We start from the raw sequence: 27,767 nt of genomic DNA, 5'->3' as shown, positions 1-27,767 counted from the left end.
TATTTTCATTCCTGTATGATTAAGGCAGGGGAAATCCTTTTACAGACACTGGAAAAACACAGTGAGGAAACAAGAGAGGTCATGTCACAAACATTTAACTAAAGGTTTCTATATGCAAAACACCGTACCAGAGGAGTGAACTTACACTAGGAGATAAATGTGCTAAGGAGACCAAATGTGCTAAATTGGAAAGTTGTATTCTGAAGTCAGACGGTCTAGGTTCAAACCCCTGCAGCACCACTCAGTAGTCATGTAAACTTACTCAGGCTGCTTTAACCTCTCAGAATCTTAGCAAGTAAAATGGGGGCAATACCAGCCTCATAGAGTTCAATTAAGTAACATGTGCTAAAGTATGTGAGATTGATCAAATGCTTAGTAAACTCTTGTTTATCATCTTTTCCTTCCTTTCCTCTTGGGAACACATAAGCACTAAGTCATTTTCACTGGAGAAATCTGGGAAGCTCCTTGGTGAAGGTGGAACTTGAGCTGGGACCTTGAAGGATGAACAGGTGAAGATGATGAAAAGGATGCTCCAGAGGAAGGCATAGTGTGAGCAAAGGCACAAAGGAAAAGTGCAGGAACCCATGAATAGTATAAAGTGGATATACTGGGAGGGAAGGTTGGAAGGGGAGTGGCCTGGGGAGAAAAGGGTTTATGGTAGAGAACAAGAGCTGAAAGCATTTTCCTGATTTTCTTCTGAAGGCTGAGATAAGGGCAGAGGCTCAGCAGCAGAAGCAGGGCTGCCAGCATCAACCTACAGCCTTAACAGCATGGGTCTCCTGGCCCCATCTTCTCCACCACTGAAAGTGGGATTTCATGATGCAGTGTCAAGGGGCTGCTGTATAGAATGAACAAAGCTCCACTGCAATGGGAAGCACTCCTCCATCAGTCCCAAAACTAAAACCGGCCTAACCTGAGCTGGATCACAATAGGATGATGCCACACTTGGCTCCTTTGCACTGATGCGAGTTGTGGTCCCTCTGCCGTTAAATGCCCCGGGTTGCCTCCAGGTCTATTTCCTCTTCTGTACAGGGAAGGAATTGAACTACCTGACCCCCTTCCTCTTAAAGGAGATTTTCTGACATATGATAAATTCCCTACACTGAAGAGGCAGAAAGCTGTTCCCAGATATTTGGCCAGAATACAGCGTGCCAGAGGGTTTCGTTTTAGGCAGCACTAAACTAATCTCCACTTCCTTCAACAGGAGCTGGCTGCATGTTTTTCTCTATCTCCTGAAGTCATCTGACAACCCCTCCCCCCAAACCTCAGGCTATAGCCTTATACATTCCAAGACTATGGTCTGCCTATTGCTCCCTGCTGGAGTCAGCCTGCTTAAGACGCAGTACTGCAGTCACTGTGAGTCTGCAACATCTCACAAGAGGACTCTAACAAGATGACCTATAATACACTACTGTTGTTGGGTTCTCAACACCTCCCCTATAGAGAGTTGAAATAAAGCAGCTAAACACATTTAATAAGTCAACAAGGTGACAGTATCATGAAGGATCAAAAATCATGACGTGTGAAAGAATGGTTAAAGTAACTGAAGATATTTAATCTAGAGAAGAAAAGGCTTGGGAAACACATGATAACTATTTTTAAATACTTAAAAGGGCAATCACAGGGAAGAGTGACTAGATTTCCTAATACCCATGGAAAAATTTATAAAGGTATACTCTTTGCCTTGATATAAAGGAGGATTTTAAAAACGTGACTGTCTGGGAGTGCTCAAGAAGAGTCGGATGACCAGTGACCGGGAATATTCCAGAAGCAGGCGCAAGTAAGATCTGAAACACTGTTCTGCTGGCAAGGTGTCTGTGGTGTTCCCCAGTTAAGCAAGTACTCTAAGCAGTTTCAGTCCAATAGGTAACCATCACCCCGTCACGGGCCTGTGTGCTGGGGACTCTAAAGAGGAGGCTGCGAAGGCAGTAACATTGGGTCCTAGGAATACAGCCAGACAGGAGCCTTCATGCAGATACCCTTTCCCGTTCTCCAAACACCCACTCACGTGTGGTCTCAAAAACACCCAGTACCTTTACTTAGCTTTCCTCACTTCACAACATGCTCAATATGAGCAATTTGACTCCCAAGCCTAGGTCAGGCCTGAGTGTTTCTCGTGAGTTGTAGTTTTAAGCTGAGGAGCCTCAAGAGTTTGTGGAGGAGAGCCCCCCTGCCCGCGGGGGGCCGTGATGACAGGCGAAGTCTGTGGAAGGAGAGGGATCTAAGGAGTCCCGGGGAGGCAGGTCTAAAGGTCCGGGCCTGGCAGCATCACTGTCCAGAAAGGCCCCAGTTCCCACGGCTGTGTGCATGAGGCCAACTGTTCTTGGCGGACTTCCTTCCGAGGGTCCTCTGGGGACCACCACTAGGGACTGGGCAGAAGGCGATGGCTGGCTGGAGGGAAGCCAGGCCTTTCAACAGAGGAGGCCGGCTGGAACATAGCACTGAAGTGGGCTTGGCTTTCAAGCTGCATACGATGGCCCAGTGGAGAGGTGAGTCCACGGACAAAATGGATCCGAACCAGCCCTGACTGCCCCCCAGAGACCAGCCATCCATAGGAGTCCAGGTTTGGGCTGAAACGTACCTGTGAAGAGAACAGAAAACAAAAGAGACGCTTGCAGTTGGTGCTTTGGGGTGAGTCCTCGCTGTAAGTGCAGAAAAATGGGCCACAGTCTGAAAGGACAGGACCGTGATGGGGTGAGAGTGGGGATGAAAAGACAACAAGTGAAGTACGCCCATCACGCTCAGGAGGATGGGGGTGCGGGAGCTGTTACCCCTCCTTTGCCACCTCCACTACCTGGTCATCTCCCACTTCACTGCTCACAGGCCCAAGGTGGGAGGAAATGAGACGAAGGATGGTGAAGATGAGGGACAAGTTCCTACCTTATGAATAGCTTCCAGCTGCAGCCTGTCCAGGTAGAGCTGTGTCTGCCCCTCGCCTTCCTGCATGCGCAGCATCGGTTCTCTGTGGAGCAGACCGTGGAACGAACTCTGGAGAGGAGAAGCGTAATAGCAGAGAAAGTGAGCAGCTTCTTAGTTCTGTATCTTTGAGCTAGAACTCTCTAGGATTCCCTACGATTCAAAGACTCAAGTTTTCTACTGTTTCTAATGCCGTCCCCATTCTCCTGGCTTTAATTTACCAAATCTGTGTCTTGAAAGAGCAAGTAATGATGGTTGACAGTTTCAGCATAAGTTCGAGCCTTGGGAGGGTTGGGGGTCCCAGACGAAGTGGAAGAGTGGTCTTGACCTTCAGGCCTGTCCTGATATGGCATCAGATCTGCTTTATATATAGGCTACAAAGGAGACAATAAGATTAGGTCCTCTTACACTGAAGACTGAATAAAAGTAAGAGAGAAAACTGGTTTGGTTTAGGAGAAACTTAAAGGTGGAAGAAAGTCGTATATTTCAACCCAAGTTCAGATGCACTAGGGTAGGGAAGATTACGCACAACTCTGCACTGAGAATTCTAGGGAGAAATCAGGGCTGGGAGACCTAGTACTAGTTTGTACTCTACTGCCAATTGGTAGCATTAATTTGCAAGGTCATGAGGATCAGGACCCAAGAGATGCTGCTGCTATTAAACATTCATATACTTACGAATCTTCGCTCTACAGGTCGCTTGACATTTATTGGGTTCAGTGCCATATCAGGCAATATAGCTGCAATGAGCTCCCCAGATATGTCTCCTGCAGCTATTGTCCCAAGCCAGTCGGACCCGGAAAGACTCTAATAGGAAAAGACAGATTTTTTTCATTGATTGATTGATTCATTCATTCATCTCTGTGAACTGGTAACAACTGCACAGTCTGAAGCGGGGAAGACACAGTCACACAAACAAATGCGGGTTTGTGTGATCACCCATACTCTCTCTCTTTTTTTTTTTTTTGTCTTTTTAGGGCCACACCCGTAGCATATGCAGGTTCCCAGGCTAGGAATCAGAGCTGTAGCCACCGGCCTACGCCACAGCCACAGCAATGCCAGATCCAAATCGCATCTGCAAGCTACACTGTAGCTCATGGCAACGCTAGATCCCTCAGCCCACCAACCAAAGCCAAGGATTGAGCCCGCGTCCTCATGGATACCAGTCGGGTTCATTACAGCTGAGCTCCAATGGGAACTCCATCACCCATGTTCTTGATGATACAATTACCACACGCCTATCTTCTCCTTTGATCCAAACTACTGCCCCCTTCTGACCATGTCTAGGTGAGGAAAGGAACCACTGTCCTGTGTAATGAAGGTTTGGAAGAGAGTGGCTCACCCAGACAGTGCCTTTTCGAGGAGCAGTGAAGTAGGCCTTGAAACCAAGGTAACCAGCATCGATATAATGAATTCCACAGAGTCCATAACTTTAAGAAAAAGAGAAAATAAAACCTTCCTTTTTCAAGATTCATTTCTTCTCCCAGAATTCACACTCCCTCAGTGAAACAACCCTTAACGCTCATCTCCCCACAGTAATCTGACATAGTGCACCCCAACCCTTAGGGCCTGTCCCCAGAACTCCTCCTCTCTCCATCCTGCCGTACGAGGCATAACAGTTGTCCTGAGCCACGGTGACACCATTGTAGGGAAGCAGCCAGGCCAGTTCTGTACTCAAGAAGCGCTTGATAGAGTTGATTGGTTCATAAGGTCGTCGAAGGTCCCAGAATTTGATTTTCCGGTCGCTCCCTGCGGAAGCTAGGAAATGACTGTGCAAAGGTGGGAGAAGAGGGAGGAGATCACATCTGAACAAGTCTGGAAGAGTCAGCCAGTTCCAGTCTTCCCTTCCCACGTCCGCCACTCTCCTGCCCTATACCTGTTAGCCTTGCACCACTGGAGGGTACGCACAGCCTGGTCATGGGCCAGGAAACACTGGAAAGGGTAGAGCTTCAAGGAGCCGTCGGAGAGCCGGATCCGCTGCAGGGGGGAGTTCGTGGGAAGGTTCCAGAAAACCACCATGCCTGAGGTAGGGACAGAACATGAAGGTGTTAAGGCCGGGTTCTCTCTTCCTCGCTCTAGTTTCTTTCTCTGACTCCTTCTACCTGCAGCTCTGATCCCTTATGAAAGGCCATCGGGATGGTGATTAGCAGCCAACATTCTCTCCATGGGTCAGAGATTCAACCTGACATTTTTAGTTCCAATTCTCATCAACAAAAAGGTAATACCTTACTCTGGGGTCTGCACTTGAAGGATAGGCTGAATGCATCCAATACCCTCTACTCTTTACTAAATAAAGGTTAAAATATAAATATTTTAAAGTATAAACCCTCTAGGACAAGGGTTGGCAAACGACGGCCCATGGATGAAAAACAGCCTGTTGCGTGATTTGGTAAATACGGTGTGACTGGAATACAACCACACCCATTCATGTACCTAAGGTCTGTGGTGGTTCTCCCTTTACAACAGCAGGGTTGAATAGCTCCAACAATGGCCAAACAGCCCACAAGCATAAAATATTCACTATCTGAACCTTTACCAAGCTGTTTGCCAACTCTGCTCTAAGGCAAAAAGAAAAGGCAAGGAGCCAAAAGAAACAAAATGTAGAGGGACAGAAAACAGATAGACACAGAGAAACTAACACAGCTGATCCAAAACAAGCTGACCCCTGACCAGGCTGGCAGAGGACGAGGTAATCAAAAGGATAACTCTGATAAAAGTGAAAGATAAATTAAAGAACAGCAAGAATTTAATCAACAAAAGTTGGGGGAAAGATGTGAAGCTATAACCCCTTTTATATATAAACTCAAGAAATGTAGCACTTATGAGCCTTTCTTGAAAAAAACCTGACGGCGATTTACGGGCAAGCAATATAAGTAATTCAGCAGTGGATGGGGAGACTGAGATGAATGGACTGATGGAGAGACACAATCATATCAATACAGAGTTAAGATTAAGTAACTATGGGAGTTGCCTGGTGGTTCAGTGGGTTAAGGATCTCGCATCATTGCGAGATGTGGGTTTGATCACCCAGAACTTCTGCATGCTGCAGGTGTGGCCAAAAAAAAAAAAAAAAAGATTAAGTAACTTTGGAAACTAAGATAGTGAAACAACGTTGAGTACCAAATACCTTCACAATGTAAGAATAATACCACCAAAAGAAATGCAATTAGAAGATGGTGAGAGGGACAACAGGAGGCAGTGTGAGAGTGCTAATTTCCTTGTCCCTCTAGCAGAAAGTCTATCCATATGTCTAAAAGTGAAATGATCATTTAAAACCACCACCAACCTGGGGAGTTCCTGAGGATATAGCACTTTCACCACCAGGACCAGGGATTCCTGGTCAGGGAACTGATACCCCGCCTTCAAGCCACTGCACTCCACCCCCTCCAAAAAAAAGCCAACCAACAACCTAATAATGCCAATTATTTAATTATATATATAATCATTATTTTTTTTTCCTTTTTTGGTACATGCAACACAGCATGCAGAAGTTCCTGGACCAGGAATCATACCTATGCCGTGGTGACACAGCAGTGACAATGCCAGGTCTTTAACCCACTGAGCTACCAAAGAATTCCTATTTTTTTCCCTTTTTAATCTTAGAAATATTATTACAGAACTAATATCTGTACAATGAATGAACATTTAATAGAAGCTTAGCTAATCAGTTTCACTTGCCTTTTTCTTTTATAAAATTAGATAATTAAATTTAATACCATTTAATTTAAAAGCTTCTAGAGTATGATACCTTCTAATCTTTTTATCTTTCTACATGCACAGAGAACTGCATGAAATGATGTTCATCCACTTTTTTTTTTTTGGTCTTTTTGTCTTTTTATGGCCGTACCCATGGTATATAGAGGTTCCCAGGCTAGGGGTCAAATCGGAGCTGTAGCTGCCAGCCTATGCCACAGTCCCAGCAATGCGGAATCCGAGCCATGTCTGCAACCCACACCACAGCTCACGGCAACACCAGATCCGTAACTCACTGAGTGAGGTTAGGGATCGAACCCGAGTCTTCATGGGTTTGTTAACCATTGAGGCATGACGGGGACTCCTGTTCGTCTACTTTTATTATTTTTTCTCCGAGTAGAAAAATTCTAGTGAATTTTTTTGGTATTTTTTTACATTGCATCAATATTTATAATCATATAATATTGAACACCAAACCAAAATGGAAACAACAACCAAAAGACAAGCATATATAAAGTTTAAAGAGCAACAGCTCTTCACATGTTGGTTTTTTACCATTATAGTATCCAGCAGCCAAGTGGTGGTGGGGCCGGGTGGGCATCCAGGCCAGGCTAAGGCACTGACCACACTCTGAGGGCTCTGAAGCTTGCATGGACCCCACCTGAAGGGTTGCCACACACTGGACCTGCAGGGACAGAAGAGACAAGACTAGGGTTCGGGATACTACTGTTGGGAATGAAGGCTCAAAGCAGAGTTTAACGCGGCGGGATGTGGAGACGTCAGAGGGGAGGGAGACTCACTGCGGAATCGGTAAGGGAGGCTCTCGAAGATGGAGCCTCGGCTAGGACAGCGCTTCCTCACTCACCTTATAGATGGCAGGCTTCATGGCATCTGTGAGGGAGGAAGAGCAGGTGCTGACGCTCTGTCCAGAGGCCTGAGGTCCCAACCAGGCCTTGCTCTTGGGTCAGCACCCCGCCCTTTCAATGACGCCCTTTCCCTCACGCGCCCCGCTTTCCGCCGGCAAATTGTCTGCCCCCGGATTCTTCTTTCCTCCTGTTCCACCTGGTCATGCCCTTCCTCCTATCAGCAAGGCCTCCCTTCCACTCTGCTTGCTTCCTCCAGAGTAGCTCCCTTGATTATGCTCCCCTCTCCTGCGCTGCCCATTGCTCTCCCCCTGCTGGGTCACTCTTACGTGCACACCTAAACATGCACCCTGGTCTCCTGTCTGAGCCAACCAAACCAACCAAAGCCTTTCTTTACCCCTCATCCACCTCCAGCCACCACCCTCATTTATACAACCCCCTTCACAGCCCAACTCCCTGCAAGAATTGTCTCTGCGTCTCTTTGCTCACTCCCTCGCTCCCCACTCCCTCCTGGGCCCACTCCTCCACCAGACCACCAAACACTGGATCCCTCAGGATCCAAACCGGGGTGCCCTCTTCTTTAAATGCTCAGTGCTGTTGAAAAACAAGTGAATCCAACAAATAGGAGCTGCCTTCCCCTGACCCTTGGCTCTTCAGCTCACCTTCAGCTCTATATCCTCTCCTCTTCACAACAAAGTGGGTATGTTTATGAGTATGTGTGGTGATGAGGGCAGGAGAGGCTGAGGACAGGGTCAGGGGAAGGGGAGGCACTAGCCTCCGTCTTCGGCAGCTCTTCCTGCAGCCAATTTACCACGGCAGCAGGAGGGGGAAGACCTCAGAGCACAGGAGAGCGGGAAGAGGGGGAGATACAGGGTGGGAGCACAGTGCTAAGCCTGCAACAGAGGACTGCACGCAGGCTGCCAAAGAGCCGTCAGGGACCACATGTGTGAAGTCAGAATGGGAGGTCTGATGGGTACGGCTTTTTACTAGAGAGACTGAGCCGGAGGAGTTTCAGGGGAGAGAGACAGGTCCTGCCAAGCTCTGGCCACAACTCCAGCAGCCCCATTCTCCCCACTGCACTACTCACCCGGAGGCTGCTGAGCCATCAGGGCTTCAGGATGGGGCAGACTGAAGAGCAGCACCTTTCCGTCTGAGCAGGCAAGAGCCAGGAGACCCAACCGGGGTAGGAGAGGAGCCTAGAGGGTGAGACCAGATCTGTGCTGAGGCTACAGGCTGCCTTTAGGCACCTCTCAGATATCTTTGAGGTTCTGGTCCCTGCAAATATGATATGGAGTTGCCTGAAAGAATCTACCCACCCCTTTCCAACCTCTCCTCCTCCTACTATGGCAAGACCCAGAGCCTATCTGTCCCGGCTCTGAGTCCCAGGGCCATTCCACAATCTCTGGGAGGTACCTTCCGAGGGGTGCCTGGAAGTTCCCATGCTCCACTGGGGCAGAACTTGAGGTCCCAGATGCAGCCGTGGTCACAAGCAATTCCATAGACAAAGTGGGCTCTGCTGCCAGCACTGAGGAGGGAGAGCAGGTAGGGAGAATGGGTAGGAAGGAGGGGCCTGGAGCTGCCAGAGTCTGGGCTCCCCTTGTGGCAACTCAGTCCAAGCACTCGCCCTGCCCTGTACCCTGCTCAGCCCCATCCTTTTCTCCTTCTCAACCACCCTCCCATGGCAATGTCCCAGCCCCACCTCACCAGCTTTCCTGCTGCAAAGTCCCAAGGCCCCACAGCTGGAGCAGCCCAGGCCCCGAATGAAGCTGGCTCATTGAGTGCGTCTCATTCATGTCAGGGCTGGAGAAAAGGGCCACATACTGCGAAGTTGCTGCCCCTTCAGGCACTGGGCACCAGTCCAGAGCCCAGAGCGGTCCCCCCGTGAAGAAGGACACATCCAAGCGCTCTGGGTGGGCTGTGATAGAGCTAAATCTGGAGAAAAGTCAAACATGAGATGAAGAAAAGAGTTAATAAAAAGTAGTAAGGATGTCAGTGGGTAAATGGATAAATAAACTGTGATACCACCAGACAATTCAATTATTTAGCATTAAAGAGAAATGTGCCATCAAGTCATGAAAAGACATGGAGGGAATTTAAATGCTTATTACTAAGCGAAAGAAGCTCATCTGAAAACAAACGCATATTACTAAGTGAGAGAAGCTCATCTGAAAAGACCACATACTGTATAATTCCAACTATATGGCGTTCTGGAAAAGGCAAAACTATGCAGACAATACCAAGATCAGTAGTAGTTCCCACTGTGGCACAACAGGTTAAGGATCCAGATCACCCCAGCTGTGGTATAGGTCGCAGCTGTGGCTTAAGTTCAATCCCTGGCCCAGGAACTTTCACGTGCCACAGGTGCAGCCAAAAAAAAAAATTCAGTAACAGCCAGAGGTTGTGGCTGGAAGAAGTGGGGGATGAATAGGCAGAACACAGAGTACTTTTAGGGTGGTGACGATACTCTGTGTGACACCCTAACAATGGATACATGACCACAGGCTTTTGCCCAAACCCACAGAATGTGAACCCAAAGGTAAGTGATGGACTTTGAGCGATTACGCTGTGTCAATGTAGGTTCCTCAAGTATCACAAATGTACCGTTCAGGTGACAGATGTTGATAATGGGGAAGGCTGTGCACATGGGGCAGGGAATATATGGGAAATCTCTGTACTCGCCTCTCAATTTTATTGTGAACCTAAAACTGCTCTAAAAAAAAAAATTGTCTTTAAGGAGTTCCCTTGTAGCACAGCAGGTTAGGGATCTGATATTGTCACTGCAGTGGCTTGGGTTGTTGCTATGATGTGGGTTCAATCCCTGTCCCAGGAACTTCCAAGTGTTCCAGGTATGGCCCAAAAAAAAAAAAAAAAAAAAAAAAATTGCCTTAAGGAGTTCCCGTTGTTGCACATTGGAAACGAATCTGACCAGGAAGCATGAGGTTGCAGGTTCAATCCCTGGCTTTGTTCAGTGGGTTAAGGATCTGGCATTACCACGAGCTATGGTGTAGGTCGAAGACCCAGCTCGGATCTGGCGTTGCTATGGTTCTGGTGTAGGCCAGCGGCTACAGCTCCGATTAGACCCCTAGCCTGGGAACCTCCATGTGCCGTGGGCACGGCCCTAAAAAGACAAAAGTAAATAAATAAATAAATAAAGTGGACAGGATGGTAGCACCACTCGGAGCTAGTGTGAACAGACTTCAGCCCAAGCCAGAATATCAATCACAGTCTACAGGTCCTACACATCCTTTGTGTCTCTCCTTTCTAAAGTCTGTCCCGCTTTCTAGGCCCACCTCCAAAGACGACACGCCCTGCATTCTGCTCTACCACACTGCTCTCTCTAGGGCCAGTCTGTCCAAGTCTACCCAAGTAGAACTGACCTTGAAAACTGGTTTAACCTCCAACCTCCCTCTTCTCCTGCAGTGTGGCCAGTAGTGATAAGCACTGTGAATTGGAGGGGGTGGACAGATCTAGCCAGCTTGGCTACCCCTGGGACCAACTGGACCAGCATTAAGACAAGAACAGGGCCAATCTCTTATCCCCTGCGACATTCATTTTTCCTATTTCCCTTTCCCAGAATCAGAAAAAGCGATGTAATCTTCACCTGTTTATGCGGTAGAGTGTGCCATCTTCAGGAAGTCCTTCACGCTGCACAGAAAACAGCGGAGACTTCTCCTCCTGGGGTAGGTAGGGAGCCGCCTCACTAGGGGAAGGAAAAGGGAAGAGCCTGAATCTGGCAGATTTTCACCCATCCCGGGATCCCCATTATAAATCCAAAGTCCTCTGTTCACTCTTCCGCCACCCGTGGTGTCACCCCCTCCAGACTCTCAAGTAACAAATGGAGTCTACTTACAGTTCAGATAATAAGTGCCACTTCCAGGCTAAAGGAATCCATTCTGCAAACTCCCAGTATGAATGTTTCTGTTCTCGGCTGGAGGAACAGAGGAAGCATGAAGGAAGGAGGAGGGAAATTCTAGAGCAGTGCTGCCCAATAAAACTTTCTGGATAATGGAAGCAATCTATTATCTGTGCTAACACTCCAGCCAACAGCTGCAAGTAACTACTGCACACTTGAAATGTAGCTAGTGCAACTGAGCAACTGTGCTTTTAATTATATTTAACTAATTTAATATTAAATGTAAATGACCTCATGCAGCTAGTGGCTACCACATCAGACAGCACAGCTCTAGGGCCCCTGCCTTTGGAGCAGTGCCTTATTTAGAATGTCTTCACAGTGTTCTGCCCTGTGGGCGCCTCCCCTCCTTCCCACGGCCCCCCTTCTAGATGGTCCTTTCCATTCCACCTCCTTTCATCCCCGGCACCCCCTGCCCGTCCCCTAAGCCTCACAGGTCCTTGGTGAGATGCAGGCACTTCCAAACAGGAGCCATGATGTGGTTTGGTAAGCCGTTAGGAGCCACTCCCCGGCACTGTGGCTTCTGCTTCTGAGGATCAAATGCAAGAAAGTGTCAGGGAGAGAATTTTCTAGGCTGGAGAAAGTCCCAGGGAGGCAGCTTTCCTAGATTTTACTTCTCTTGGCACTACCTCACTAAATTTTTCCCCATCAGCACCTTAAAAGATTTGTATCTCAATTGTTACAATGACTTCTACGCCTTCGGCTTATTATCCTTCAAAACTGCAAAACCTGTTATCTACTTGCTGCTGGTCTTCTTTGGCGTGTCCTCGGAACTTGATTCAGAGGACTTCCCTTTGCTCCTGGAAACTCCTGCCCTAAGGCGTAGTCTCTCCCCACCCCTCCCACCTCTCTAGTGTTCCTTCCCAGGCTCTCCCTCCTCCGATAGGCTTGGTCAGTGATGGCAATTCCCAGAGTCCCTCTGTCTACTCCACCTGTACTCCCGAGAATCTCATCCCAGGTCTCACGGCTTTGACCAACATTTTTATGCTTACCAACGTTGCATCTTAGTAAACATATACTTTACTCAGTTTCGACTTTCCTACAAACTCTAGACTCATGCAGTGTGGTGCTGAGCTATATTAGAGCCTGATGCAAAAGGAAATGTTGATAATATAATTCCTGACTTTATTTAAAATAGTGATATTTTTGGAGTTCCTGCAGTGGCACAGCAAGCTTAAGGATCTGTCGCTGTCTCTGCAGTTCGATCCCTGGCCTGGCACAGTAGGTTAAGGATGTGGTGTTGCCACAGCTATGGCATAGGTTGCAGCTGCAGCTCAGATCTGATCCCTGGACTAGGAACTTCTATATGTCTCAAGTGCAGCCAAAAAAAAAAAAAAAAATTGTGATATTTTCTTCATTATATATTTGTTGTATTAATTTTGATTTTTAAAATGTTATATCAATATATTTATCTCGTGGAGTTCCTGTGGTGGCTTAGTGGTTAACAAACCTGGCTGGCATCCATGAGGACGCGGGTTCAGTCCCTGGCCTCGCTCAGTGGGTTAAGGATCCGGTGTTCTGTGGCTGTGGGGTAGGCTGGTGGCTACAGGTCCAATTCAACCCCTAGCCTGGAACTCCATATGCCATGGGTGTGGCCCTAAAAAGACAAAATACATACACCTATCTTGATTACTGAGGGTTTTGGTGTGCCCTTAAATGCTGCACTTGGGAAAAGTAAGGCACTGGTCCCATATATATGACTAGCAACCAGATGTCCCAGACAGACAGCCCATGACCCGCCGGCACCTCTGACTCAGCATACCAGCAAGTAAAATCATCCCCTCGCCTGCCCACCTTCACCCCTCCTGCAGCCAGCAGTCTGCCTGTGTTCCCAAGCTCAGCATATGAGAGCACCGTCTCAGCTCAACACCTACTCCCTTCTTTCTTCAACTCCCAAGCGGTGTTAAATTCTCATCTATCTCTTGTATCTGCCCCCCCCCCGCACCCCCACCATCTTCTCTTCCTTCACCGCCTAATTTAGACCCTTACTACCTCTCACCTGGAGAATCAAAGCTGTCTTCTACTGTCACCTGCAAATTACCTGTTTTTCTGTTTGGGATGACAAAATTTTGGAAGTGGATAGCGGTAATGGTTGCCCTACACTGTGAATGCACTAAACGTCACTGAGTTATACATTTTAAAATGGTAAACCTGAGTTCCCGTTGTGGCTCAGTGGTTAACGAATCCAACTAGGAACCATGACGTTGTGGGTTCAATCCCTGGCCTTGCTCAGTGGGTAAAGGATTCGGCGTTGCCATAAGCTGTGGTGTAGGTCACAGATGCGGCTCGGATCTGGGTTGCTGTGGCTGTGGTGTAGGCCGGTGGCTACAGCTCCGATTAGACCCCTAGCCTGGGAACCTCCATATGCAGCAGGAGCAGCCCTAGAAAACAGACTAAATAAATAAATAAATTAAATTAAATGGTAAACTTTATGTTATATGTCTATTTTACCTTAACGACACACATACACACACCCACACCCACACACCCTTTGTTGGCTCCTACCAATTTTAGCCCTTTCATCCCTTCTAGTTTAATCTTCCCCACCACTTTACCCCAGGCCCTAAGCTGCAGCCATAACCAATTTCTGGGGAAAGCATCCTCTCTGGCAAACTTCTCTTCCTTTTAGGACCTAGCTCAACTACACCTTCTGTGTGAGGTCTAAGCAGTTAATCATCCTTCCTCTCTACACCGAAAGCACACTGTTCACACCTAGTGCAGCACTCTTGACGCTGTGAGCTCTGTGATGCAGGACCTTGTATCATTCATGTTTGTGTTTCCTCACACAGAGTAGAGGCTCAGTATGTCAACAATTAATCTCATTTACTTACACCCTCAGTTTCCACAATCTCAACTGTGTTTGAAGTGGCTCCTTTCTTCTTTTACCTGTCCTGGCCATCCTAGTGACTAGGCCAGAGCGTTCCTGCTGAGCCCCCTGCTGACCCCCTGCTAAGTCTACCAATGATTTCCCCATTCACGTTCTTGTCTGTTCAGGTTACCCCTGCAGTGGATCCTCGTGGGGTGCTTCGGGGCACTGCGGGCTCAGGGTCAGACGAGCTCTCGCTTGGGGCCTCACTTTCTTCTCCATTTTCCGCCTCCACCTGGAGAATGAAATCTTCATCCTGTGCCGTGTCATCCTCTTCTTTTCCACTGTGACAGGCTGCCTGCTGCTGGCTTTTCTTCGGTTTGGTGGGGCTGTCCACCTTGGGGCTCTCAGGACAAGACACTGGAGCAGGCAGGGTTGTTGAGAGCTCTTCAGCCAGCTCCTGAAGATACAGGAGCGCCCTGTGCGATAAAGCAGATTCAGAGCCATACTCACAGACACGTAACTGAGAGCCCACGTAGCCCAACACTGGACTGACTCATATCTCGCTGGACCCTCCCAGTGACCTGGGAAGCAGCTATTAATTTCCCCTCCCCCTTTGACAGATGAGGAAACAGAAATCCAGGGAAGTTAAGCGATTTGGCCTAGATGATCCAGACCACATAAGTGGAGTCTGAACCCAGGTCTTCTGACTCCAAGTCCAAAGCACGTCTCACTGTACCAAAGATCACTGAGGGCAAGGGGAAAGGACAGAGGGCACAAATATACTGACATACACTGGGCTTTAATCAAACTCTAATGGAGACTTGGAGGAATTGTGGAAAATGTGATGAGATACAAGGCACAGAAAGGGACCTCGTAAACAGGAACAGATAAAAGCTGCTGTGGCAAGAGCTAAAAGATTGCTCAGGTTCCTAGAACCCAGACACCAGGTGTATGCCTGACACCACACCCCGGTCTGCTCAGCTCTCCAACATCTGCTCCACCCTGATCCCTTCACCCCAGCCACCCGCCTCAATCCCCAATCCCCAGCTGTGTCCCACAATTCTTACACTTGGGCAGCCCTTCGGCGGGGCCGTTCCCCAGGAGGGGGCCTCTTTGGAGGCGGAGACTTTGGCTGATCCAGGTCTTTTGACAACTTCAGCAGTAGCAGGTCTGCCTTGGACTTTCGACTTCGTTTCTTAGGCATGGGGGTAGACAGAGGGTTGGGCTCATCCAAGAGACCAGGAACCAGAGGGGCTGATGGAGGATTAGGCGGCTGGGGCCTCTGGGGGCCTCTCCGTGGCCTCCCACCTCTCTTCTGGCCAGGCTGTGAGGCCCTAGGCTTTGGGATGTTTGACATCTCTGAAGAAAGATCTGTGGAGAAGATTATGGGTCATGAGATGGGACCAGAGCGCAAACCTCTTGGAACAGTTTACACCAGACCCAGGTTTGTAAGGTCCTATGAGCTCAACCTGCTCTCATTCATCTTAAGCTGAGCAGGGGGAGATAAAAAGCTGAAAGGTCAAGGGACATACCTTGCTGTTCCACTCTGGAGAGGCTTTCCTGTTCTGGAGGGAGCCTCCTCTCATCAAGAGAATCCTCAAATCCAGGCAAAGGGGTCGGTAATGACATCTCGATGGAAGCCTCCACACTTCTTGTCTCTGAAGAGGCCTTGACATCAAGCTGGTCTAGCATGTCTTGCCGAGGAGAGTCTACCACAGTCATGTTCCCCACGGGGCCGGCCTCCCCCAGGGCAACGCAGCCGACCCCGTAGGTATCCATCAGCGCCCCTTAAAATGGCTGCCCCTGTGTACGGAGACAGACAAATGAGTAGAGGGTAAAAGCTACTTGCCCTGGCTCAGATTCTTCTACTCTCCTATCTTTCCTCACAGCCATCCCCCACCCAAGCTCCCTGATCACTCATTCATTCAACAATAATTACTAGGCATCTTCTCTATGTCAGGCACTATTCTAGGAACTGTAAATATGACCATAAACAAAACTGACAAGGTCCTTGCCCTCATGAAACTTACATGCTAATGGAGCCGACAACGAACAAACAAACAACAATAAAGCTACAATTTATTAAATGCTCACTATGTGCCAGGTACCGTACTAGGTTCTTTACTTACATGATTTACTATAATAAAGCTCATAAGGTTTCTTCAAAGGATATTGAAGTGAATGAACAATTACTAATTCCTCTCCCTGAAACCCAATGAATCACCCTCTCCTTCTCAAAAAAAAAAAAAAAAAAAAAAGGAAGAGATAAAGAGAAAAGAAAAAGAGAGAAAAAAAATAAATCATCTTTTATGAATTTAGGGAAAGGCCACAAGTTTCTAAAATAGGAAACAAGGAATAGCTGCCGTCAGACACTATAAAGTTTAGTGCAAATTGAGAGGAGGACAGAATGACTAGAGTTGTTAATGTCCATCTTTGCGAATATTAGTCAAGGAACAGATTTATTTAAGAATAAGTAAAACAAGGAGTTCCCGTCATGGCTCAGTGGTTAACGAATCTGACTAGGAACCATGAGGTTATGGGTTCGATCCCTGGCCTGGCTCAGTGGGTTAAGTATCCGGCGTTGCTGTGAGCTGTGGTGCAGGTCACAGACACAGCTCAGATCCCGAGTTGCTGTGGCTCTGGTGTAGGCCGGTGGCTACAGCTCCAATTAGACCCTTAGCCTGGGAACCTCCATATGCCATGGGAGGGGCCCTAGAAAACGCAAAAAGGCAAAAAAAAAAAAAAAAAAAAAAGAATAAGTAAAACAATTCTCTTGTATCCTGCTAGCAATCTTTCAGCTGGATGAGGGAGGTGATAGGCTGTGAGACAATTAAGGGACATCCTACTACAATAAGAGACCATTTTCAAGTTTCCTGGTGGCTCGGTGGGTTAAGGATCTGGCAGTTGTCACTGCTATGGCTTGGTTGCTGCTGTGGCATGGTTCAATCCCTGAACCTCTGAGTGCCATTTCCACATTGAAGAATGGACTAAAAAATGGTCATCAATCTTCATTTTCTTCAAACCCAGGAAATCAACTGTGCAACTTTGAACCACGGGCCAAAGTAAACTGACAGAGATAAACAAATATTGACTACCAAACCAAAAACCTGAGTACCATAAAAACTCTACAAAAGCCCTGTTTTGGGCCAGAATAACCTACTTGTCTGACAAAAGGGGAGAAATAGCTCAGATCCCAGGAAGAACCTCTCCCACAGGTCCATATACATCTTAAGGATGAAGAATTCATCAACCTCAATGGAAAAGCATGCTAATACAAATACCACAAAAAATATCATACAAATTAAAGTTCCTGTTATAATTAAATTATGAACTATATAATAGTCAACCCTCTAAGTCAGGTGCTAAAGATACACTAAAACATCATGTGTCAAAGATACAATGTAACAAAGCCAAAACAAGTAGAGGTCAATGAGAATCCACCTACACTGCTCTTTGGTAAATAGCAAGCCCTGAGAGAACTGCTCCATTCAAAGTTAGTAATAAGCAGAAACAAGCAAATAGAACCCATACACAGACACTACAGAAGGAGTAAAAAGGACACAAACAAACAAAAAAAGATGAAAAGTACCCTTTCAAAGAAAGTCTCCACAAAACAAGAAATTTTCCAACAAAAGCTTCTTCCATACTTTTAAAAAAGCCAGAGACTGGAATCCAAGAAATAAGAGCTCAAAGAAGAGATAAATGATGGCGAGGTAAAAAATGAGCTGGCGGTCATAAGGAGAGAAACTGAGTAAAAGAATACAATCAGGGAGTTCCCATTGTGGCTCAGCAGTAAGGAACCCGACTAGTATCCATGAGGACTCGACTTCAATCCCTGGCCTCGCTCGGTGGGTTAGGGATCCAGCATTGAGGTGAGCTGTGGTGTAGGATGGAGACACAGCTTGGATCCCAAGTTGCTGTAGCTGTGGCGTAGGCCTGCAGCTGCAGCTCCGATTTGACCCATAGCCTGGGAACCTCCCTATGCTGCGGGTGCAGCCCTAAAAAACAAAATAACAATAATAGATAATAATTACATATATGTATAATGTCAAAGAAATAAAACCAGAGACTAAAATGTTGAAACTATGCTACTGAAAAGAGAATCAGTGATATGAAAGATGTTTGAGAAAAACCACATAGATTGCAAAGAGATAAAAATGATTAGTGATGAAGTTCCCATTGCAGCTCAGTGGAAATGAATCTGATTAGCATCTATGAGGACACAGTTTCAATCCCTGGCCTTTTGCTCAGTGGGTTAAAGATTCAGCATTGCCATGAGCTGTGGTGCAGGTCACAGATGCAGCTTGGATCCCAAGTTGCTATGGCTGTGGGGTAGGGAGGCAGGCAGCTACAGCTCCAATTCGACCCCTTGCCCAGGAACTCCCATATGCCTAGGGTTTGGCCCTAAAAAAATAAGGACACGAATGATCTCATTTCCAGTACAGAAAGTTTCTAGACTTTGAAAACAAACCTAAGGTTACCAAAGGGTGGTGGGGAGGGATGGACTGGGTGCTTGCGATTGGCATATGCACACTGTGGTATGCCAATGACTGGCCAATGGGGACCTGCTGTATGACGCAGGGAACTCTATCCTATATTCTGTGATAATCTATATGGGAAAAGAATCTGAATCACTTTGCTGTACTACAGAAACTATCACATTATAGGAGTTCCCATCATGGCACAGTGGAAACCAATCCAACTAGGAACCATGAGGTTACAGGTTTGATCCTTGGCCTCGCTCAGTGGGTTAAGGGTCTGGTGTTGCTGTGAGCTGTGGTGTAGGTCACAGACATGGCTCAGATCTGGCGTGGCTGTGGTGTAGGCTAGCAGCTATGGCTCCAATTGGACCCCTAGCCTGGGACCCTCCCTATGCCGCGGGTGCAGCCCTAAAAAGACCAAAAGACAAAAAAAAAAAAAAAAAAGAAAGAAACTATCATATTATAAATCAACTATATGTTGATAAAACTTTAAATAATGAAAAAAAAAATTTTAATACACAGGCCAATATAAGCAAAAAAAAAAAAAAAAAAGGAGTTTCAATGGTAATAGTGAAACCGAATTCAGGGGGAAAAAGTATTAAATGGGAAAAAAGGAGCACTTTATAATGAATAAAACTTCAAATCATATAAAAGACATAAATGGTATGAACCTTTGACATTAAATAACAGCATCAAAATGTATAAAGCAAAATCTTCAGAAAATACAATGGAGTTCCTGTCGTGGCGCAGTGGTTAACGAATCCGACTAGGAACCATGAGGTTGCGGGTTCGGTCCCTGCCCTTGCTCAGTGGGTTAACGATCCGGCGTTGCCGTGAGCTGTGGTGTAGGTTGCAGACGCAGCTCGGATTCTGCGTTGCTGTGGCTCTGGCGTAGGCCGGTGGCTATAGCTCCGATTCAACCACTAGCCTGGGAACCTCCATATGACGCGGGAGCGGCCCAAGAAATAGCAACAACAACATCAACAAAAAAGACAAAAGACAAAAAAAAAAGAAAAAAAAGAAAATACAAGAATTACCTTTTTTTTTTTTCGGCTGTGCCCAAGGATAGAACCTGCACCACCAGAGACCTGAGCCACAGCAATGACAATGCTGGCTCCCTAATCCAAGGAACCACCAGAGAACTCCTAAGAACTACTTTTTAAAATCACTAACAGATCATGTAGATAAAGACAGAGAAGATGTGAATAAAATGATGGTTGACCTCTATATTGGTCAAAGTTCAGTTGCACAGAATGGAATCCTCTCTCTCCAGTTCAACCCAAACGGGATTTATTTTGGGGTATTAAATGGTTCACATCAGTGGTTCTCTAGTGTGGTCCCAGTGATGCATCAGCATCACTTAGAAATTTGTTAGATACAAATCTCCTGACCTATCCCAGACCTACTGAATCAGAAACTGTGGGATGGGGCCAGCATTTCACGTTATAACAAGCCTTTCAGGCGATTCTGAAGCACACTCAGGTTTAAGAAGGGCCTCCACAGAGGATCACTGGAAGGGTTGGGGGAAAAAATTTAGAAACAAGTGTCTGTCAAATTGAGAAGTTGCTTACAATTGATTCTTGATCTTTTGACCAAGATCAAGTGAGAAGTTATTTACAGCTGCTGGTTCAAGAACCGCAGTCTCCTAAATCAAGGGGGGAGCCACCTGTTCAATCAAGAAGCCCCTGCCAGAGTTCTCCTGTGGTGGAGCGGGTTAAGGATCCCGCATTGTCACTGCAGTGGCTTGAGTCACTACTATGGTGCTTCCATCCCTGGCCCAGGAACTTCTACATGCCATGGGCGCTACCAAAAAAACAAAACAAAACAAAAAGCCCCTGCCATAGGTGATGCCTCCATATAAATAAGCTGCCTCTACAATAATCAGAAAGTAAAAAACTGGAGTTCCCGTCGTGGCGCAGTGGTTAACGAATCTGACTAGGAACCATGAGGTTTCAGGTTCGGTCCCTGCCCTTGCTCAGTGGGTTAACGATCCGGCGTTGCCGTGAGCTGTGGTGTAGGTTGCAGACGCAGCTCGGATTCTGCGTTGCTGTGGCTCTGGCGTAGGCCGGTGTCTACAGCTCCAATTCAACCCCTAGCCTGGGAACCTCCATATGCTGCGGGAGCGGCCCAAGAAATAGCAACAACAACAACCACAAAAAGACAAAAAAAAAAAAGACAAAAAAAAAGTAAAAAACTGAGGAATACTCTTCTCTGGCTCCTGGATCCAGAACCCTATCACTACCACCATCTGCACTAGCCTGTCTCTCTCTAAACTCAGGCCCAAATTTGAGTTCTTCAAGAGCACATTTGACTGGCAAGCCCTAAATAATATTCAGAATCTTGAATGAAAAAATCACTGAAAATGAGGAGTTCCTGGCTCAGTAGTTAATGAATCTGACTAGGAACCACGAGGTTTCGGGTTCGATCCCTGGCCTCTCTCAGTGGGTTAAGGATCTGGTGTTGCCATGAGATATGGTATAGGTCGAAGACTAGGCTTGGATCCCGCGTTGCTGTGGTTCTGGTTGCTGTGGTTGTGGCGTAGGCCAGTGGCTACAGATCCAATTAGACCCCTAGCCTGGGAACATCCATATGCCCCAGGTTCAGCCCTAGAAGACAAAAAAAAAAAAAAAAAAAAAAAATACAGAAAATGAAATTTCCAGCTTTCCAGGCTCTCAAGTAGACGCTGCCCATTTTCTCATATCCCACTTATCCCAGACAGAAAGTAGGATCAGTGTCTTCTCAAATCCTCTCTGGTGCCCTTTTTTTGGGCCATGCAATGATGTGGGATCTCAGTTCTCAGACCAGGGCTTGAACTCAGGCCAGCAGCAGTGAAAGCACCAAGTCCTAACCACTAGACCACCAGAGAATTCCGTCCAGTGCCACTTCTTGACCAACAGGCCTCCCTAGCTTGTGTAAACCTTGTTCTTTGAAGCTCCTAACATTCAGCTATTCCCTCCACTGCCACACCCTGGATTTTGTCAGCAAAGAAAACCTTTTAACTGGGAGTTCCTTGATAGTCTAGTGGTTAGGACTGAGGTTCACTGCTGCTGGCCCCAATTCAAGCCCTGGTCTGGGAACTGAGATCCTACACCAAGCTGCTATATGCTGCAGCCAAAAAAAGCTTTCTGACTTCTGAAATCACAAAGACATCCACTGTCTGATCACAGCCTCCCGTCGTTACAGCTAAACTGCTCAACTACTATCAAGTATTCTTCAGCCATATTAATTCACTACCCACTCATCTCTCCAACTTCTCATCTGTTAGCCACATCCCACCTAGCTTAGAATCCTTTTTTTAAAAATCAGACTCTTGTTCATATTATGAACTTCCTTTCTTTTTGTCTTTTTGTTCCATGGGCCTGGCAAAATTCAAGCCCTGGATGAACCAACCACCCATCCTATCCCTGAGTGCAGCTAAGCTGTTGAGCACCAGCAATGACACTTTCTCTCTAGTCCGATCCTCTAAGTTCTCAGCAGATGACTTAGCCTCAGATTTCTGTAACAAAAGCCAAACACCATACTTCAATTTCTTGTCAAGTAACCTAACACTCTCTACCTCTGAGCCCTCATCCACCTTCTAGGGCCAAAGGTTCCCCTTGTATTCTAGCCCCATGCCCCCTCCTGCACCCGCCCCCCAAAGAAACTGGAATTGTTTATGCTTTTCCTTTCCACTGGTTCCTTCCAAATAGGATTTAAATGTTTTTAATTCTCACCTTAACACAAATGCAACTATCCCTCAACCCACATTCCCTCTCCAACTAACATCCTCCTCTCCCTCAGTCCACCGTTAAGAGTTGTCTGCCTTTGACATGTTTTAATTATCTTGCTTCGTCCTAACTAGGATATTGCTCCCAACTCGTCTCTGAAGCTAAAGTGATCAATAACTGTGTCAATTAGTCCAATGGAGACACTCAGTCTCATTTAACTTGACCTCTCAGCAGCACCAAGGCTACTTACCCCTGGTTTCCTGAAACACTCTCTTTTTTTTTTTTTTTTTGGCCATGTGGGCAGCATGTAGAAGTTCCTGGGCCAGGAATGGAACCTGAGACACAGCAGCAATCCAAGCTGTTGCAGTGTTGCTGGATCCCTAACTTGCTGAGCCACAAGGACACCCCTTGAAACATTCTCTTTTCCTGAGAAGTAATTCAAGGGCAGTAACATTCCAGATTATTACAAAATTTCCTCAGTCTTTCACAGTTGTCTCACACCTATTTGGCAGCTTTTTTGCTTGTTTACAAACTCATGACCTTTGTCTTTCTAAAGTATTCAATTTAGTTTGCCCTTTTCTTTTTTAGAATTGTTTTTAAAAACATCTAGTTGACACAAAACAGTTATAAACATGTGTAGGATATAAAAAAAAAAATAATACATCTGTGCCTCTGCTATTTCAACTTAGTTTTAATAGAAACTAACTTTTTTTTTTTTTTTTTTTGGTCTTTTTGCCTTTTCTAGGGCCGCTCCTGAGGCATACAGAGGTTCCCAGGCTAGGGGTCTAATTGGAGTGGTAGCCACCGGCCTACACCATAGCCACGTGGGATCCAAGCCGAATCTGTGACCTACACCACAGCTCACAGCAATGCCAGATCCTTAACCCACTGAGCAAGGCCAGGGATCGAACCCGCAACCTCATGGTTCCTAGTCGGATTTGTTAACCACTGAGCCACAAGGGGAACCCCCAGAAACTAACTCTTAACATACTTAAATTTCCTTAAAATTTAAATATGTATCACAATTATATAATGACAAATCAACTGACACAAAAAATGTGAGGAATCAATGCAAACATTCAGTTCAACTAGTGGAAATGAGGAATATCAGTTAACAAAGAGAGCTAGTTAAATGGGGATTAGTTAGGAGCAATTCTGGGAATTCCTTTTGTGGTGCAACTGGACCCCTAGCCTGGGAACCTCCATATGCCCTGAGTGCAGCCCTAAAAAAGACAAAAAAAAAAAAGAGAACTTCTTTATGTCTTAAAGATTTTTCCATATCAGTAAACATATATCTATCTCATTCTTCTTAGTTACTATATGGTATTCCATAGGATTATAGATATTTCCCATTTAATGGACAAGTGGGTTACAATACTATTACAAATAATACTGCAAGGAATATTCTAGTATAGATCTCTTAATGAAAAATTCTTCTTCTAGAATAATTGTCTGAAGTGTAATTACTGTACTGGGTTAAAGGATATAGACATTTCAAAATTTATTAGATATTGTCAAAGAGCTCACCAAAATGAAAATCAATTTATACCCCCACTAACTGTAAAAACGGATATATCCATTTTAGCACACCCTTGTCAATCTTTCATTTTTGCCAATCTGATGGGTGCAAGAATTCTTCTCTGTTGTTTTTACTTGCACTGTCCCAATAACAATTGAGGTTAGCAATTTTACATGTTGGATATCTATACCTTTTTATAAACTGCCTATGCATATAATTTGCCCATATTTCCATAGGACAAATTAATCATTTCCTTATTGATCTGTGGAGTTATGCTATTTATGTAACAAATATTTTCTCTACCTTTTCAAAACTTAGTTTCTTGCTAAATGAAGTTTTTTGGTTTTTTTTTTTTCCTTCTTTTATGGCTACACCTGTGGCACATGGAAGTTCCCGGGCTATGGACTAAGTTCTCGCCACAGCTGCAACCTACGTTACAACTGGGCCAACAGCAACATCAGGCAAGGGATCAAACTGGCACCTCAGCAGCGACCTGAGCTGCTGCAGTCAGATTTTTAACCCACTGTGCCACAGTGGGAACTCCTGAAGTTTAAACTCCATGACGTTTAAATTTCATGAGTTAAATTTCTTAATCTTCTATTTTATGGCTTCTGTTTATCTTGTGAAGGGTTTTGTTGTTGTTTTTTGCCACACCCACAGCATGTGAAAGTTCCTAGGCCAGGGATCAAACCCATGCTGCAGTTGAGGCCTATGCCACAGCTTCGGGGGTGGCAACTCGGATTCTTAACCTGTTGTGCAGCAAGGGAACTGTTTTGTGTTTTAAAAAGGCATTTCCAGGAGTCCCCGTCGTGTCACAGTGGTAACGAATCCGACTAGGAAACATGAGGTTGCGGGTTCGATCCCTGGCCTTGCCCAGTGGGTTAAGGATCTAGCATTGCTGTGAGCTGTGGTGTAGGTTGCAGAGGCAGCTCGGATCCCGCATTGCTGTGGCTCTGGTGTAGGCCTGTGGCTACAGCTCTGATTAGACCCCTAGCCTGGGAACCTCCATATGCTGCGGGAACGGCCCTAGAAAAGGCAAAAAGACCAAAAGAAAAAAAAGGCATTTCCTGGGAGTTCATGTTGTGGTTCAGTGGTAATGAATATGACTAGTATCCATGAGGATGTGGGTTAAACACCCAGCATTGCTGTGAGCTGTGTGGTGTAGGTCACAGACAGGGCTCAGATCTGGTGTGGCTGTGGCTGTGGCATAGAACCCAGCAGCTGCAGCTACGATTTGACCCCTAGCCTGGGAACTTCCATATGCTGCAAATTTGGCCTAAAAAAAGAAAGAAGTGGGGGGCATTTTCTGGAATTCCCTGGTGACCTACCAGTTAAGGATTCAGTCCCTGGACTAGGAACTTCCAAATGCCATGGGCATGGCCAAAAAAAGAAAAAAAAAAAAGCATCTCCTATCCCACTGTTAAAACCATGTTCTCTTTTATTTTCTTCTAGTGAATTTTTTTAGTTTTGGATCTTATATTTAGCTCTTTAGCCCATCTAGAATTTTCGTATAAATACATATCTTCCTGAAAGTGTCATAAGATAGGGATCTTGTCTACCTGATTCACTATAGTATCCAGAATCTGGTACATGGTAAGTGCCATAATTAACCTGTTGATTGAATGACTAACTTCTCTATGAAGATTTATTTCTCATAAAAGGCAGCAGGGAGGTCGTTAATTTCCATTTACGTTTTCACTACACAAATTTTGGACACAAAAATGTTTAGTAAATCTGCTTTTTTTTTTTTTTTTCTTTTTGCCATTTCTTGGGCCGCTCCCTCGGCATATGGAGGTTCCCAGGCTAGGGGTTGAATTGGAGCTGTAGACACCGGCCTACGCCAGAGCCACAGCAACGCAGAATCCGAGCTGCGTCTGCAACCTACACCACAGCTCACGGCAACGCCGGATCGTTAACCCACTGAGCAAGGGCAGGGATCGAACCTGCAACCTCGTGGTTCCCAGTCAGATTCGTTAACCACTGCGCCACCACGGGAACTCCAAAAATGTTTAGTAAATCTGTACTAGAGTTTATAAAAGTTTACATCTGCATCCCAGCTTGTGTGGTTCACATGCTGCTCCCAGGCTGCCAGCCTGACTTCCCCGGCCAAAGAAAATGATCAGATAACACTGTTCTCAAGTATCGAAGCACTTTATGCACAGACATTGTTTGGGCTAATACATTATCTCCCAAAGTGTTCCTATGGTGCAATTGGTGGTATGGAGGATGACTTATGTGATACAAAAATAAAATGATTTTACTTGACTAATTGTGTTTTTATTTTTATGCCTTTTTTTTTTTTAAAGGGCCATACCCTGTGGCACATGGAAGTTCTCAGAGCTACAGCTGCCAGCCTACACCACAGCCACAGCAATGTAGGATCTGAGCTGCATCTGTGACCTACACCACATCTCATGGCAACTCGGGATCCCTGACCCACTGGGCAAGGTCAGGGATCGAACCCACATCCTCGTGGATCCTAGCTGGGTTTGATAACCGCCGAAGCCACGAAAGGAACTCCCAACTAATTGCGTTTTTATTTTAACTTGTTAAAAAAACTATCACTAGTCAGGAGTTCCCGTAGTGGCTCAGAGGTTAATGAACCCAACTGGCATCCATGAGGACGCAGGTTGGATCCCTGGCCTTGCTCAGTAGGTTAAGGATCTGGTGTTGCCCTGAGCTGTGGTGTAAGTCCTGGCCAGGACTCAGATCCAGTATTGCTGTGGCTGTGGTGCAGGCCTACAGCTACAACTCCGACTGAACCCCTAGCCTGGGAATCTCCATATGCCAGCATTGTGGCCCTAAAAAGACAAAACTATCACTAGTCCATGAAACCCATGGTTTCCATGGTTTCATCTACATTGCTTAGATCAAGACTAAACCACTTAAAATTAAAGAAAAAAGGGAGGGGGCGGGGAGCCGCGTCTGGGGCGTGTGGAAGTTGCCCTGCCAGAGAAGAACCCCCGGCCAGAGCAGCGACCTGAGAAACTGCAGTGACAACGCTGAGCCACAAGGGAACTCCAAAATTAAATCAATTTAAAGAAAATTATTAAGAAAAGAATACTAAAGGAATATTAAGAAAATAATACTGCAGTTGATAAGAAGGAATGGCAAAAAGAGAGGAAGGCACAATAATGACTTCAGTGTGTAACAACCTGCCGCTGGAGCCAAGAGGCTTGGCCATACCCTACACCCCTCTAACAAAGTGAGTTACCATAGGTGAAGAAGCTGAAGTCACCACCTTCTCCCTTCCCAACAGAAAGCCAACTTGCCTCGGGATAAAAGGACAAAACAGGGAAACATAACTGGCCCCTGGCTGCGCCAATGGGGTTGCAGCGCGCGGGGCACAACCCCCAGGGTTAGAAGAGCCTCACTGAGGAAGAGCCGGCCACAGAATGAGAAGACTGACCCGCTACCGCCACTACCACCTCGCCTGCCGTTCCTCAGTCCTGGGCGAGGGTGTAGCTTTCACCACCAGTCTGTTCGGGAAGCGAGCCCCGAGTTTTCCTAAGTCTGGGTAAGAACTACAATAGGTTCGCAGAGTCCGAGGGTCGCAATGTAGGCAGCACAGAGTCGGGACACAGGATGCAGTGTTACGGACACCAAGTGAGGAAAGAAGGCAAGACCCGAGGAAAGCAGAGACGGGGGGATGCACGGTTGCCACTATGGGTTAGGAGGTGGGGAGCACGACGGTTTCCGTAGGAGCCCAGGGGCTAGAGGTCGCAATGCTGTGCAGAGAGGGAAAAGCGGAGCGGGGAGTTGGTTCCCAATACCTTAGCGCTACCAAAAAAGAAGGAGGAAGAGTAATCGTGGGGCCCCGCACACTCCCTGCGGTTCACTCACCCTCGCCAAAGTCCTTCCGGAAGTCC

The 27,767-nt window shown here is 46.4% G+C and overlaps 1 protein-coding gene across 2 annotated transcripts; it reads right to left on the bottom strand.

Annotated features, from left to right (window-relative positions):
- Positions 1-1,534: 1,534 nt before the first annotated feature.
- On the bottom strand, positions 1,535-27,767 carry GTF3C2 (general transcription factor IIIC subunit 2). 2 transcript variants are annotated; one of them, XM_085019787.1, is made up of 19 exons: positions 27,672-27,767; positions 15,724-15,994; positions 15,259-15,562; positions 14,382-14,667; positions 11,817-11,911; positions 11,323-11,400; positions 11,074-11,172; positions 9,177-9,404; positions 8,886-8,997; positions 8,560-8,668; positions 7,475-7,500; positions 7,165-7,294; positions 4,793-4,937; positions 4,524-4,685; positions 4,259-4,346; positions 3,595-3,723; positions 3,138-3,290; positions 2,881-2,988; positions 1,535-2,581 (listed from the first exon to the last, which is right to left on the bottom strand). In XM_085019787.1, the coding sequence occupies exons 2-19, from the start codon at positions 15,968-15,970 to the stop codon at positions 2,363-2,365; spliced, it is 2,718 nt and encodes a 905-aa protein (XP_084875913.1). In that variant the 5' UTR covers positions 15,971-15,994; positions 27,672-27,767; the 3' UTR covers positions 1,535-2,362. The 2 variants fall into 2 exon arrangements, with proteins under 2 accessions (XP_084875913.1, XP_020943349.2); XM_021087690.2 differs by having other exon boundaries at positions 27,742-27,767.

The sequence above is a fragment of the Sus scrofa genome, chromosome 3 (genome assembly GCF_054392235.1).
Source record: "Sus scrofa isolate SSC_HxYL_T2T_F1_AM1 chromosome 3, Sscrofa_HxYL_maternal_Yorkshire_Landrace_v2.0, whole genome shotgun sequence".
Taxonomy (NCBI): domain Eukaryota; kingdom Metazoa; phylum Chordata; class Mammalia; order Artiodactyla; family Suidae; genus Sus; species Sus scrofa.
Note: the sequence above shows the minus strand (reverse complement) of the source record. Positions and strands in the feature narration are given on the sequence as shown.

What these genes read in the sequence shown, in the direction of transcription:
- GTF3C2 (XM_085019787.1), bottom strand. Translation starts at nt 15,970, where the DNA reads ATGGATACCTACGGGGTCGGCTGCGTTGCCCTGGGGGAGGCCGGCCCC. An exon ending in GATGGCTCAGCAGCCTCCGG is followed by an intron (nt 7,501 to 8,559) that starts GTGAGTAGTGCA and finishes CCTCCCTCACAG; the next exon opens with ATGCCATGAAGCCTGCCATC. An exon ending in GGCTGCTGGATACTATAATG is followed by an intron (nt 4,938 to 7,164) that starts GTAAAAAACCAA and finishes TCCCTACCTCAG; the next exon opens with GCATGGTGGTTTTCTGGAAC.